Here is a 13,289-nt window from a genome sequence, read left to right as displayed (position 1 = left end):
TACAGAGGTCTGCCGGAGTTCTAGAGCAAGATCTCCGTGGGTAGCGTTTTCATATCCCGAGCAGAACCTTCTGCTAGCTATTGACGGGCAGGATAAGTGTTCGCTGGAATGAGTCTGTGGACATGGGGGGAAGGAAATGCAGGAAAAGTGCCAAGAGCGAGATAAAACATGGTTCCGGAGGGTATTGCGACGATCCTTCTTCTTTGTTGTGCAGGTTCCAACTGGAATAAACCAGCAGTTATGAAAACCAGTTATTCCCACTTCGGCAGGAATTCGGTACTTCGCAAGCGGATCTAGAGCGCAATCGAGGCCGGAGACCATTTCACATGAGCGTGCAGAAGCCCCGGCGGTTCTTTGTGTCGGCCAGCATAAGCGAGAAATGCTGTTCCTACAGGATATGTGCTTGAGTGGAGTAGGTTGGGGGCAGGGGGGAGGGGAGGGGGGTGAGAAGGAGACATGTTGGCCATGCTTGACTGCAAGGGTGTGCACAAATGGTATTGGCGGACTCGCCGGGGCCAGACCAATCCAACCGTGTAACTCTCATAACGTCTGCACGCCTGTGTCAGATTCTCTCGGCTCTGCCACAGCCTCGGAGATTTGGAAACCAAGCTTTCAACCTTGTGCTGATTTTCATTCGGGTTAAAAACGTTTCGGAAGTCACATTTGCTCGTTTAAACCAAGTCGACAAGTCTTCGTCAAATACGACCTGCGACCGTGCGTCTCATTGTTCCACGTGGTACAGTGCAAAGACAGACTACTTTTAGTTTAGACTGGCAACGAGACCCCTAAAAGTTTAGTTAAGGCAAACTTCCGATTGATAGACAGTGGGGGAAGTGGAGGGGTGTGGTGGAGTGGAGGGTGAGGGTTTTTTTGGGGGAAAAAACAAACAACAAAACAACCGGCAGTTGAAATAAGACTTGTGATGGTCATGTGATCAATGGTCAAATGCCGGAAGCAATGGAGTTAAGCGGTGGCGGGGGAGGGGAGGAGCAAGGTACATACAGTGTGTACATACATGTACAGTCAAGCCAAGAGCTGAGCATGTTCCAGGGAGGGAGGCCCGCAATAGATGCCCAAGGGCAACCAATAACAAGATAAGCCCCTCAATAAGAGGAATCTATGGTCTACGACGACCGTTGGGGTTGTTTTTTCATTATTCGGAGTTAGTCAATAAGAATAATAAGAGTGCGTAGAGTTGTGAAATTATAGCAACCTTCTTTGCACGCCGTTCTTCGGGCCGAAAATAACAATACAATAGTCGCCTCCGATACGAGATGATTTAATCAGAGCCAGAGTGTTTATTAGTGCGACAGGCAGATGGAGCTATCATAGGTGAGATAGCGGATCATCGCAGGGTCGACCTGTTGGGGGAGACGTGCAGAAAGTCGCTCATGGGCTGTTGGATCGTAGCAATCTCTTACTGTGTCAACCTGGCGCCATTTTCCCGCCCGCGGCCATTACAAATGCTGGGTCAGATTTGGTCAGCCTGCCACCTGCGTCAGAAGCCGTCAAGCTCGTCGTACAGCCCTCCGACATCGGCTCACGGAAAAAGGTTGTTGAGCCCTATAGTGCTTGGAGCGCGATAAGTGCTGATGCAACTAAGTAGAGAGAGAGAGAGAGAGAGAGAGAGAGAGAGAGAAAGAGAGAGAGAGACAAGCGGAAGAAAAAGTTAAGTAAAGTAACGTCAAACAGAAAGGAGACTCAAGGGGACTCCGCAGAGAGCGAGACCAGTGTCTGCCAGGGTTGCAGATGAGACACGCGGTGGTCGAACAAAACGGTTGAAAGAGCGCAGAATACAATGGAACCGCCCACATCAGCACTTTGCATACCCCTCCTCGCCTCTCCAACGCTCCTGCTCCTCTTCTGCTTGTCGCTAACGCTCGTCGCTCGCCTGCTCCTGCCCACTTGCCTGATGCACTGGCATCTCCGCAATCCAGTATCTCCCTGAGAATAAAGAAGGGGGCATTTTTTTGGGCAATTGCAAAAAGCAACGAGTGGCTCTTTTGCACGAGACGAGTCATGTCCCGCCATAGTCCAGTCCGCCCGGCGGCGCTGGAGATGACCGGCCTCCGCACTAAATGGGTGCAGGGAGCTGGTCTAACCTACAATACAGTAGTCAACTGTGCATGTCGTCTGGCGCTCACTTCTCCACAGGGTCTCTGGTGTTGCCCCGGACCGCCGGCACGTGAACAATCGGAGCCCAATCGGAGGGTTGGGGAACCTCTAACTCAATGCCGACACCCTGAGCAGCTTTAGATTTCGAATTCTCAGTCTTTTAATTTTCCCAGCCTTTTTTGTTTTGCGATATTCAACTCTCGCAAAGGAATAGACGGCCACCATAAACCCCTGGGCAGTAGGTTCGAGGACAAGCTGATTTTTGGCTTTGGGTGGAAAACCTAAAAGAGACCGCTCGGTTCTTTGTCTTCTTTGTCTAGCGACACACATAGCCAGCTCCCAAGCTATCGAGGCCGGTTGACTGGAGCACCCAAAAGTCGAGTCTTGGGAAAATCGTAAAACCAGCGGGGGATCCGGCTAATGACGCTGACTACGACACTAAACCCCAGTTGTTGCTCTCGATGTCGCTCCCGTGCTGATCTCCGCTCGCTTCTTTTGCTACAGAGAGCCTGTCTGCAGGGTGAGACATTTAGATCTCAATCTGGGGGAGTGGTGCTGGAGGAATGAATTATTCAGTATAGAGAGAGGGCTTGCGGTATAAGTATTTGTATAGTAGTCCAACAAGAACCAAAAGTGAACCAGATGAAACTGTTCTACAGTTGTTGAAGAAAAAAGTACCTTCTCCACTGGCTCTCTCGTCGACAGTAGTATATTGATACAATGACGTCAGACACATGTATATATATATACTGTAGGTGCGGGTGCAATTCACATTACAGTACATAGTGAAGTACAGTAGTCGTACTCGCACCTGTACAGATATGTTGAGTACGATGCAACGGTGTAAAATCACTGCAAACAGTGGACAATGTCAACAGGCCTGGATACGCTACAATACAGTGCAATTCGGATACACTATGACAAGAGCTTCTCCTTCCATTGACGTCTTGTCTAACGAGTGGGCGGTTTCTACAGTATGAGTGCCAGTACATATACTTGTTCTCGCTAGTGTATACACTATGCTAACGTGGGGTAGGTGGAGTGAAGGTGGAGGTGACCGAATTTCGACACACACGACACAAAAAGTCCCGGAATCCGCTGTCGCGAGCCGCCCGACAAAATCACGCAGACCGCCCGCGCCCCCAGCACTCCACTCCATCCATTCTCCACCAGCTCTCCCTGGAGGCGTTTGAACTAGCTCTAGCTCTCCAAGGTTTAGCTTAGGTTTTTGGCTCACATGCAAAATGCAAAATAGCATGTAGCTCAATTATTTTTACTGTTTGGCGTTTTGGCACAAAGTGAGAAGTCCAACCTCCAAGTACAAAAGGTTGGTATGGCGACACCACCAGGGACGGTCAAGTAGGCACAGTTGAGATTGCGAACGATAGGAGAGAGAGAAAGACCGCAGCTGTATACGACAGACACAGACAGCGGCAGACACGGCAGACACAACAGACACGCAAACACGCAAACACACCCTCAAATAGAGACTGAGGCGCTTGACGGCTCTTTTCGACCCCAAATCGACCGAAACCGACCAAAATCGACCAGACACGGACCTTTACAACCGAATTTCGACTAAATTTCGACTAAATTTCGACCCACAACATCCCCCCCCTCCATCTCCCTCCTGCTCTCTCATGTCTCGAAAAACAAACCGACGAGAACTGACGGAATTCGACAAGGGACGAATAGTGGGGCTGGCGGACTGTGGAAAAAACCTGGCGGAAATCTCCAAGCAGCTGGACATTCCGCGATCCACAGTACGAGACTTCATCAAGCGGTCCAAGGAACGAGGCCATTATGAAAACGTACCACGCCCAGGACGTCCGCGGAAAACCACGGAGGAGATCGACAAGCTGATAGTGGAGGTCACAGACGACCGCAGCGACTCGCTGGAAGATATTCAGAAACAGATTGTGCCCGAACTCAGTGTGCGGACTATCAAGAGGAGGATCAGAGAGGCTGCCGACAGACCGGAAGTGCTCAGCCCAGTGTCAGCCTCCGCCCCAGGATCCTCCACCCTGCAACACACAACGCTGCATCGTAACTCGGTGTCGAAACCCGGACTTAAAAAACCGTCGCTCAGTGGAACCAACCTCAGCGGATCTGCCCTGGAAGCTTACGGAGTCAAGCAGGAGTATCAGCCTCAGATGAACCATGTCAACATGGGCCTGGGCATGGAGATGGACCCCCGACTGAACAACGACATTCAGATGATTTCTCAGGTGCCTGTGCAACAACAACAGCAGCAACAGATTCCCGTCCAGCAGCAGCAACCTGTCCCGCAACAGGTGCAGCCGGTCTACAACCCCATTCTCGACCAGGACTTCAACATGAACTACATGGTTCAGGAACCCATCACCACGGATTACTTAGGTGGAAATGTGAGTATTGACACAAGGATCGCCACGGACGCCTGTCTGATACGAGCGGCCTATTACAGGAACGTGCATTGATGATACGAGCAAGTGTACGTGAATCGACCGATGCACAACCATAAGGAGCCACTTCTGCAACTACTGGCTCAGCTACTTATGCTGCTACTACTAATTAACTGGGACTGCTTCCGCTAACCAAGTGATTTTTTTATGGTGGCGGCCTAGTAGCGTGATTAGTAGTGCGGTTGTCTAGTACAGTGCAGGTGGAAGTGCGGAAGTTGCACATGTAAGTGCAAGTGGACTTGAAGGGGGTGTTTTTTTTAGTGCCTTGGCTTGTTTTTGCGACCGCCTCATTGCCAGACTCACATACACACACGCATTGCTCTGGGTGTTTGAACGGTTCTTGCCACCCAATTGCGCCATGAAGGTGTAAATGGGTATGGGCAGATGACTCAGGGTTTTTCTGTCTTACAGCTGAAGTTTACCCCCCCACCCCAACGCGTGCGTGTGATATTTTTTGTGATATCTCTCCCCAGGGTTGGCCTTACAATTTCAATCCGCCCCCTCGCCCCCCCCTTCCACAGTGTGTCTTTCACACGCACCCGAGCTTTTGTCTGTTTTTTTTTTTGTTTTTTCTCCAACTGCCAACATCTGTCTTACCATCGTTGTTGTTTGCATGCGTGGTTGGTGTTTTTTTGGTTTTGATTTTGCATTTTTCGTTTTCATCAAGGACATAAATGTTCACCTCGTGTGCCAAAGTACACTTTTCACATAACGATGGTGACTGCCAGACTTGTAGCGACGACATGGCCAATATTCTGTGGCGATGGGGGTTGTGCTCTGCGTTTCTCCTGCTCTCCTCGGAGTTTTGTTCCTGATGTACGTCCACACACCTTCAGCCTTCAATACTAACACAGCTTTTTGATTGGCAAAACTCCAAGCAATCCGTCTATTTGTTTCTGCTGGACGTGCGGCCCATCTGGAACTCCCAGAACGACTTCAACCAGGCCATGCGACTGCTTCCTGTCGAATCTCAGCTCGACATTTCGCGTTTTCGGTACAGAAGCGATGCGAAGATGGCTCTCGGCTCTCAGCTGCTCCAGCGGTATATTGCCACCGTTCTGACAGGCAAGAAGTGGACGGACATTGTCATTTCGAAGACTCCGCAGGGCAAGTCATTTGTGGCCAACTCGCCGTTCGACTACAACATCAGTCACCACAGCGAGCTGGTGGTTGTGGCTGTTCGTCCTGATGGCAAGCAGATTGGAGTGGATATCACCTCGACTGTTCCTCCCTCAAACTGGACTATGAACTGGATGGAGGGCTTTTCACAGATTTTCTCGCCGTTCGAGTACTCTCAGGTCACCAGCGACAGCACCGGCAACGGCGAGTTCTTCTTGCGGTGGGCACTCAAGGAGTCGTATTCCAAGGCCATTGGCATGGGGCTCAACATGGACCTTGCCAAGCTAGAGTTCAGAAACCTGGACACGGCCAGACTGATGGACGCGGCCAAGGACAAGACCGGAACCGACGTTGTGGGCGCCGTGGCTGTCCAGAGAGGCTGGAGCAACTCTGCGCAGCTGTGGATCGATGGAGTCGCACAGGACAGATGGCACCACGAGATTTTCATGCTCAACAACAATCATGTGATCGCTCTGGCGACACACAAGGAGGGTGTGAATGAGGTGGAGCAGGTGCGACTGAGAAATTTAACGGTGGAGGAGTTGATGAGCAGAGCGTTGCCTTTTGGACCGGCTGTGGCCATGCAGCCTCATTCCAACCCGGTCTAATTTGCACGTCTAGAATTTGAACCTATCGGCAGCACATAAACACACGTGCACACACACACACACACACACACACACACACACACACATACTCAGCCAGACTTGCGCGACGTCGTACACAGCTGGAGGCCAAGTCCTCACAACACACGGTCTGCATCAACTGAGTCCGCTCTGAAGAGTGGAACATCATCCGTACTGTAGGAGCACGGTTCATGCCTCTGCAATGTAGATAGATACATATAATTGAACAGCATGTAATATACACTATTGGAAGCAGTGGATGAATAAAACCTATGTAGCGACGGTATGGTAATGGTAATGGCACACCCACCAGGTGTCTTCAAGTCTGCTTATTTGTGCTGGCGTTGGTGCTCTCTCGGAAGTAGCCTCGTTCACCCATGTCAGTCATCTCGAGAGGAAAGTACTGAACGCAACTGGCGATAATCGAGCGTGAAAAGAATAATCAAGGGGCGGAAGGGTTTAAATAACAGTATGGTCGTCTTCATGGCAGTATTTGGCGGTGGTGAGCTGCTGGGCATATGTCTGTAGAAGTGCATGTTGGTGTTCGTGCCCCGTCAGTATGGAAACTGAGCTGTTTTTGTGACCGCCTGAGATGGTGGACACGACTCTGTACCCCCATTCTTTCACATTCTCAAGTCCACGAGCCCTCGCAACAAGCGCCAAGTATACCAGCGTGATGCTTCCGCTGGTGTCCTCTAGTGTGTATATACTCACCTGAACAACGCTACGATTGTCACTGTTAGTCGATACCGGTGTTGCTCGAATTTCAGTCAAGTGTCTCGTAGTAGTTCTCAAGTCTTGGTCGATAAGTTGATGGCGTATTTGTGGTTGTGCCGTTCTTCTGTAGAGCGTCTGCGAGAGTATCAAAGAAGTCGAATAACTCGAGTGAGAGACTGCCCATCTGCTAGGGTCAGTTCGGTGATTAGAAGCGGCAGTGATGACGATGTCGTATTTGAAATTTCAGCAATGGTGAACATGTCGTACCAGAAATTTCTGGCCTTGACATGGCTTGCAAGTGTAGTTGCTGATGATAATAGAAATTAAAGACGTCCATGGGTGGAGGAGGCATAAAAAAGGGTAGCGGCGAACTGATATTAGTGGTACTTTTGAAGACAAAGCCAAGTGTACTGTTCAAACGGGTACGAATCCGCAAACTTCAAACACTCTCGCCGTCTCCACGGAATCTGTACAATTGTTCCCCAGTCGCTATCCAATTTCGGGAAGTCGGTAGCCTGTATTAAACTTGACTCACTGATGGACTTGTTCTTTCGACCGCCGTTAACGAACCTCCGCAACCCCTCAGGACGTCCCACAACACTCAATGGCGGACATTTTTGCGGACAGCTGCACAGCTCTGTACAGTGCAGTTGAGTCGATAGTGTCCTTTATGCGGAAGAATTTCAATGACAAGGCCTCGTCTGTAGATCAGTGCCAGGGGACTAGCACCTGGTCGAAATTGCGAACAGTTAAATGCCCTTGTCCCATATCTAAGGGCCCCAGCGAGGTCGTATCGAGATAGCCAGGGAAGTAGCTGTTGATAATATCCACCTGTATCACTCGAGGAACGGTTCAAAGCCTTTTCCTCAACCAGTAACCCTCCACTACTGTAGTGCATCCCCTCTTCTGTTGGCTTATTCCTTAGCTTCTCGTGTGTAGGCCGATGCTAAGTTGATGGCATGTGGTGTAAGAAAAGCGTCGAGAAGTGGCCAATGTACTGGTGACGGGCATGCTACAACGACTGTATTTATATCTATTCCTTGGATAAAAGTATCCGTCTAAGTATCCGCGTAAGTATTCGCTCTTTTAGTATCCGCTCTGCCCTCGTCTGGCTTGTGGGTTTTTCTACAACTCTTCGACTCCAAATATTTTCTTTTGTCATCGTCAGCAGACTCAAAAAGACCTCGTCCAACGCTACAGTGTAAGTACAAGTACAAGTACAAGTGAAAGTACTGTAGACGGTTGTCAAACACTGAGGAGACCCATTGTGGCGGTTACCATGAGAAAAACGCTACAGCATGGTCTGAACGACCTGCTTGTCGGAACAGATTTCCTTGCCGAAGACTATACCTGGTGCTAGGGACCAACTAAAGAAGTATTCGTCATCTTTGAGCGTCTCTGGTAGGGCCTATAATAGGCGTTGAAACTGATGTCTAAGACGTCCCGGGGTTGGACATTTTTTTAAAATTTGTCCAACGATTCTTTTCTACCATAGCACTTGCAATAAAGAGCCAATGGTCCGACCGACTTCAAAAAGACGAGTAGAATCAGAAGGAGAACATGTGGAGAAACTCGTCTAAAAACTCACTGGTGCTCCTTCTACTTTTGCTGATCCCTCGTCAACGTTGGGGACGTTGAGTTGCGCTAATGTAGGGGCGAAGTTTATGCATCAGACTTGAGTCCAGAATAACTACAAGTAGGTGCTCGAGTTTACAGTCGTAGTAGGTTGCTGTTAATTTTGTTGTTCTCGATCTACCTTGCCCACTTGTTGGTTTATTCATAACCGATGGCTATTCAGGGGTACAAGCTTGCATTTGGGCACGACCAGCTTGCACATGACCAATGTTTACTGATGATTTGAGACATGGGCCGTGGGAAGGGCCGGGAGACTCAAGATTGTCTTCCAGCGACAGGCGATGTATAGTCTTTTGTCAAAAAAACAAACAAACAACAATCGCGTAGCAGGGCTCCGCACAAGCGTGCTGATATACACTGTTCTGGCTCGGAGTGGATGTAGTGTGGCGACTAAGATTCCGAGTCTGTGTCTATGATACTACTCCGGTTGCTATGATGGACTATCGAGAGGGGTATACCGGATTATCATCTTTTCCTCTCCAACAGTTTCAACTGGATTTTAAATGGAGACAAGTTTTCAGCTGCTTTGTTTGGTTTGCTGAATCGACAAGGGAGACTCTAAAATACATAAAAGTCGGAATACATAAAAGTCCGAATACATAAAAGTCCGAATACATAAAAGTCCGAATACATAAAAGTCCGAATACATAAAATTACGAATACTGGGTCTAAAGTCGACTTGTGTAGGTGGAGAAGGACAGACAAAACAGACTTGTTTGGACTTGGTTTTTCCTGTCCAGGGAGTTGCACGTCTGCAAGTACCTTGGACCGTCCTTCATCGTGTCCAACAGCTCCCATCTGAAGCACTAGCCATGGCCAACAACGTTACATTCGCCGAAGACAAGGAAACCCATATTTGACAACTGGGTTTACAAAGTGACAGGTGCCAAAAGTGAAAAGGCTTGTGGGCGGCTAACCCTGTTGATCTCTTTGACAGAGCTGGCCCAAACAAAGGGCCCCAGAAGCAATGACGGCAGCATGTGAACGAACATGTAGATGGAGCTTTCGAGACTAATTTTCTGCTTCCATGAGAGGTTTGCCGATGTTGCCGTATTTTATTTTCTTCAAGGTATTGCCAGTACTTGTACAATAGTCGTATCATGGGCAGTATTCTACGACGCTGTATTACAGTATGTATAAGAGTTCAGTCTTTAAATAGCATCGGAGGAGGTTTGTAGTTATATAGGAGGAGGAGGTACGAGGAAGTAGGGTAGAGGAGTACGGCATGAGTATGTCCAAGTTGAAAGTATTGTATAGTTCGAGTGTTTGTAGTATATCTCGTCCAAGTAGTGTCTCGCATGCCAGGGCTCGGAAAGAGCATGTAGTTTTGGCTGTCAGATGTGCCATTTTTCGTTTTTCCGCGTACTTTTTCTTTTTCCCCCACCCCCACCTCGCCGCATGCAGGTGAGTATATCGGAGCGTTGATAAAATAGAAAGTGCCAGTCAGGGATCATACATGGAGACGACAGCTTCAGCACCCCTACAGTTATCGCTAGGACAGCTTCAGGGCCTCGGATCAATAGTTTCTCCGGGAGACGGAACGCCCATAAAGAGAGGCAAAGAGGCGAGCAGAGGCAGATCGAGAGCAAGCCCCGGGACACGGGAGACAGGATGACCACCTGTTGTACCGAACCGCGCTAACAATACGAGACAAGACGATTTGACAGCCGTCACGGCCGAGTGAGGATTCCGTATGACACGTTGACACAGCCGATATCGCCCCCAAACCTGGCTCCAAATCCTGCCATTTAGCCGCAAATAAACTTGCGGGAACAGAGTGGATTTGCAGGGTGCATGATGACTTTGATATCTTGAAGGAAGGTGGAGAGGATTCGGGAGTCTCAAAGATATGTAAACATCTGTCAGAGCGAAGCCAAGAGGGTCCAAAGGTCGGTCGACTCTTGGCTCGTCGGTTAGTCCGTACTATCGAGTTGCTCTCAATTAATTCCAGTCACTAGCACGTGAAATTAAATTCTAAAAAATGCTAAATGGCTCTAAAAACTACTCCTCCTCTCCAGGGACTGGAGACGCTACACGGTGGTCAGCAGCTTAGCGGATGTCGAGTTTGGTATTTACTTGGTCATAGCGGGCATCTATAGGGGGCATAGCTATGGAGATACGAGGAGATGTTAAGCAGAAGCGATACTTTGCATACTATACAAGTATTGATCCCTCCCTGATACAGTAGCGATAAACCTGAAACATAGATTAAATGCAAGTGAAAATATATACGCCATGTCGGACCAAGGAAACGAGAAGCGGAAAAACCGTTAAAGACAGATAATAATGACCATATTACAAGCACAAAACATTATAGATAAGCGGATATCTACAAATATGGGCCCATTTCCTCGTTCCCCACACTAGCCGCACGCTAAGAGCCTTGGTAGTCAGGAGTCAACACATGTCAACACATGTCAACATATGTCAACACAGGTCAACACGCTATAATCAGCCACCAAGAGTGCTCCAGGACAGGCGTCATGATCGTACAGAAATTTCTACAAGAATCCAATCATGTTAGCGAGTTGATTGAAATGTTCAATTATCACGTGATGTCTCACTTGTCTTGTATGAGATATACTCATGCTCATACTTGTACATACTGTACATCTTCAAGTTAGTCATACTCTCCATAGCAGGGTTACTTGATAGCGGGGTTACTCGATAGCGGGGTTCAGAAGCTAATATGTGGAAAAGTTCATACTGTTCCGAACTGTGTTTTTGGTTAGCTGGATCCCCATAGTTTGGTGTTGTTTAGATGCTAGAAGCATTTTAGCCCGGGTTTACTTCATTTAGGATGTCATTGGCACGTTTCCACGGTTCTAATGGGTGCTGTTGTGGCGTGGAAGTATACGAGTATGAACGCTGGTACAGTAGTGCCCCATTCAGGGTGCGGAAAATACTTTGCACAATAAACGTTGGGAGGATCTCTACTTATAGTGGTGGGTTTGGGACCAACCAGGCGGCTAATACGCGTACTTAAAACGGAGTGTATTTCGACGACAGAAACTGGATTGACCTGAGCAATGAAGATGTGACTGTTTTGTCTTGATTATTGTACTCGGGAGATCGAGGGCTTCAAAATGATACCCTGTGATCATCTTCACGTCCCCTCATTATATACAGAAAGTGGACATCTACGTGTGCACCAAATAAGGGAGCTTATGTCAGATAAAGTTCCATTTACCTCGGCATTATCGGTACTGTCCAGACAGGGAAATTCGAAGATATTTTCAATTTCAATCTCTTCAGATTGCTCAACTCGTCAATTCAAGCACTCCTTCAAATCTCCATGTCGATTGCTCTCAAACTGCCGCGATAATACATGTTTCTGTTATGCACCTTGAAGCTAATGTTGCATGAGGCTATTAGTACATACAACTGATATGTGAGTGGTGGACTGTATGTAGAGAGTATATTGTGTGTGCGTATATGAGGACAGAGAAATGTTAGACACCGTGGCAACTGGTTATGGGTCACAAACGGTGTGAGATGGGTTTCCCACTACTATTACCGCACATCTCACGCCATTTACCGCCCACTATTTTGACATGGTTGGTAGTTGAAAAACTTTATCATCCCAGATCAACCCCACACACCATCCACCACTAACAGCTACGACAGAGAAGCTGATCAAGTCGTCGAGATGGCCGGCAAGTCCAAAAACCACATTTATGCTGGCTTCACAAGCGGCCTGGTGTCAGCGGTCGTTCTTCAACCGTTTGATCTGCTCAAAACCCGGGTCCAGCAATCCAATGGCAAGTCCATGGTCCAAGTGATCAAGTCGCTCAACACACCCTTGGATCTATGGCGAGGCACCCTTCCGTCGGCATTGCGAATGTCGGTGGGCTCGGCCATGTACTTCACCTGTCTCAACACGGTGCGTGAGGCGGTTGCTGGAGGAAGACGCCTGACCGTAGGCGACAGAAGCACATCAAGCTTGCCCAAGCTGACCAACACAGAGAACCTCATCAGTGGAGGACTGGTACGGGGCACAGTGGGACTGCTGGTGATGCCCATCACTGTCATCAAGGTCCGATACGAGTCGTCCACCTACCATTACAAAAGCATAGTTGATGCTGCCACCTCAATTTACAAGCATAATGGAATGCGAGGCTTCTTTTACGGCTGGGCTGCGACCTTCGCGCGAGACGCCCCCTACGCTGGTCTATACATGCTCTTTTACGAACAGCTCAAGGTGGCGCTCCCCAGCATTCTCTTTTCCGACATCACAACCTCTAGCCATTCGGAAAAGTACTACAGCTCATGGTCTTCTGCCATGATCAACTCCGTGGCAGCAGCAACGTCTGCAGGCATTGCCACCACCTGTACTAATCCCTTCGACACTGTGAAAACTCGAATGCAATTGGCCCCCAAAGAGTACCCCAACTTCCTCACCTCCGTTAAGACCATTATACAGCATGAAGGTATTCAGGCGCTGTTTAGAGGCCTGGCGCTGCGAATTTGCAGAAAAGCGTGCCAGGCCGGTATTTCCTGGTGCATTTACGAAGATCTTGTCAAGCGGTTCGAGAGAATGAATCTTCCAGGACCTCAACTTTAGGTGACAACAGCCCGTGATCTCCATCGCTATCTTAGCACCAGCGGTAAAACTGCATCTACATTGCATCTA

At 48.7% G+C, this 13,289-nt stretch overlaps 7 protein-coding genes across 7 annotated transcripts; 4 read left to right on the top strand and 3 right to left on the bottom strand.

The window, feature by feature from the left end:
- Positions 1-3,448: 3,448 nt before the first annotated feature.
- YALI1_E11529g (uncharacterized protein) lies at positions 3,449-3,697 on the top strand (the record flags this gene model as incomplete). Its single annotated transcript, XM_068282947.1, has 2 exons — positions 3,449-3,474; positions 3,517-3,697. The coding sequence occupies 2 exons, from the start codon at positions 3,449-3,451 to the stop codon at positions 3,695-3,697; spliced, it is 207 nt and encodes a 68-aa protein (XP_068139048.1).
- Positions 3,698-3,755: 58 nt separating this feature from the next.
- Positions 3,756-6,286, top strand: YALI1_E11510g (uncharacterized protein; the record flags this gene model as incomplete). The annotated part of the gene is made up of 2 exons (XM_503730.3): positions 3,756-4,502; positions 5,414-6,286. 2 exons carry the CDS (start codon positions 3,756-3,758, stop codon positions 6,284-6,286), a joined length of 1,620 nt encoding a protein of 539 aa, XP_503730.2.
- Positions 6,287-6,308: 22 nt separating this feature from the next.
- YALI1_E11497g (uncharacterized protein) lies at positions 6,309-6,692 on the bottom strand (the record flags this gene model as incomplete). The annotated part of the gene is made up of 2 exons (XM_068282946.1): positions 6,309-6,574; positions 6,680-6,692. 2 exons carry the CDS (start codon positions 6,690-6,692, stop codon positions 6,309-6,311), a joined length of 279 nt encoding a protein of 92 aa, XP_068139047.1.
- A 71-nt stretch (positions 6,693-6,763) lies between these two features.
- On the bottom strand, positions 6,764-7,373 carry YALI1_E11491g (uncharacterized protein; the record flags this gene model as incomplete). Its single annotated transcript, XM_068282945.1, has 2 exons — positions 6,764-7,197; positions 7,247-7,373. The coding sequence occupies 2 exons, from the start codon at positions 7,371-7,373 to the stop codon at positions 6,764-6,766; spliced, it is 561 nt and encodes a 186-aa protein (XP_068139046.1).
- Positions 7,374-7,398: 25 nt separating this feature from the next.
- Positions 7,399-7,919, bottom strand: YALI1_E11485g (uncharacterized protein; the record flags this gene model as incomplete). The annotated part of the gene is made up of 2 exons (XM_068282944.1): positions 7,399-7,602; positions 7,647-7,919. The coding sequence occupies 2 exons, from the start codon at positions 7,917-7,919 to the stop codon at positions 7,399-7,401; spliced, it is 477 nt and encodes a 158-aa protein (XP_068139045.1).
- A 56-nt stretch (positions 7,920-7,975) lies between these two features.
- Positions 7,976-8,381, top strand: YALI1_E11483g (uncharacterized protein; the record flags this gene model as incomplete). Its single annotated transcript, XM_068282943.1, has 2 exons — positions 7,976-8,044; positions 8,112-8,381. 2 exons carry the CDS (start codon positions 7,976-7,978, stop codon positions 8,379-8,381), a joined length of 339 nt encoding a protein of 112 aa, XP_068139044.1.
- Positions 8,382-12,305: 3,924 nt separating this feature from the next.
- Positions 12,306-13,220, top strand: YALI1_E11441g (uncharacterized protein; the record flags this gene model as incomplete). The annotated part of the gene is made up of 1 exon (XM_503729.1): positions 12,306-13,220. The coding sequence occupies one exon, from the start codon at positions 12,306-12,308 to the stop codon at positions 13,218-13,220; it is 915 nt and encodes a 304-aa protein (XP_503729.1).
- Positions 13,221-13,289: the final 69 nt, after the last annotated feature.

This window comes from Yarrowia lipolytica, chromosome 1E, assembly GCF_001761485.1.
Source record: "Yarrowia lipolytica chromosome 1E, complete sequence".
NCBI lineage: Eukaryota > Fungi > Ascomycota > Dipodascomycetes > Dipodascales > Yarrowia > Yarrowia lipolytica.
Note: the sequence above shows the minus strand (reverse complement) of the source record. Positions and strands in the feature narration are given on the sequence as shown.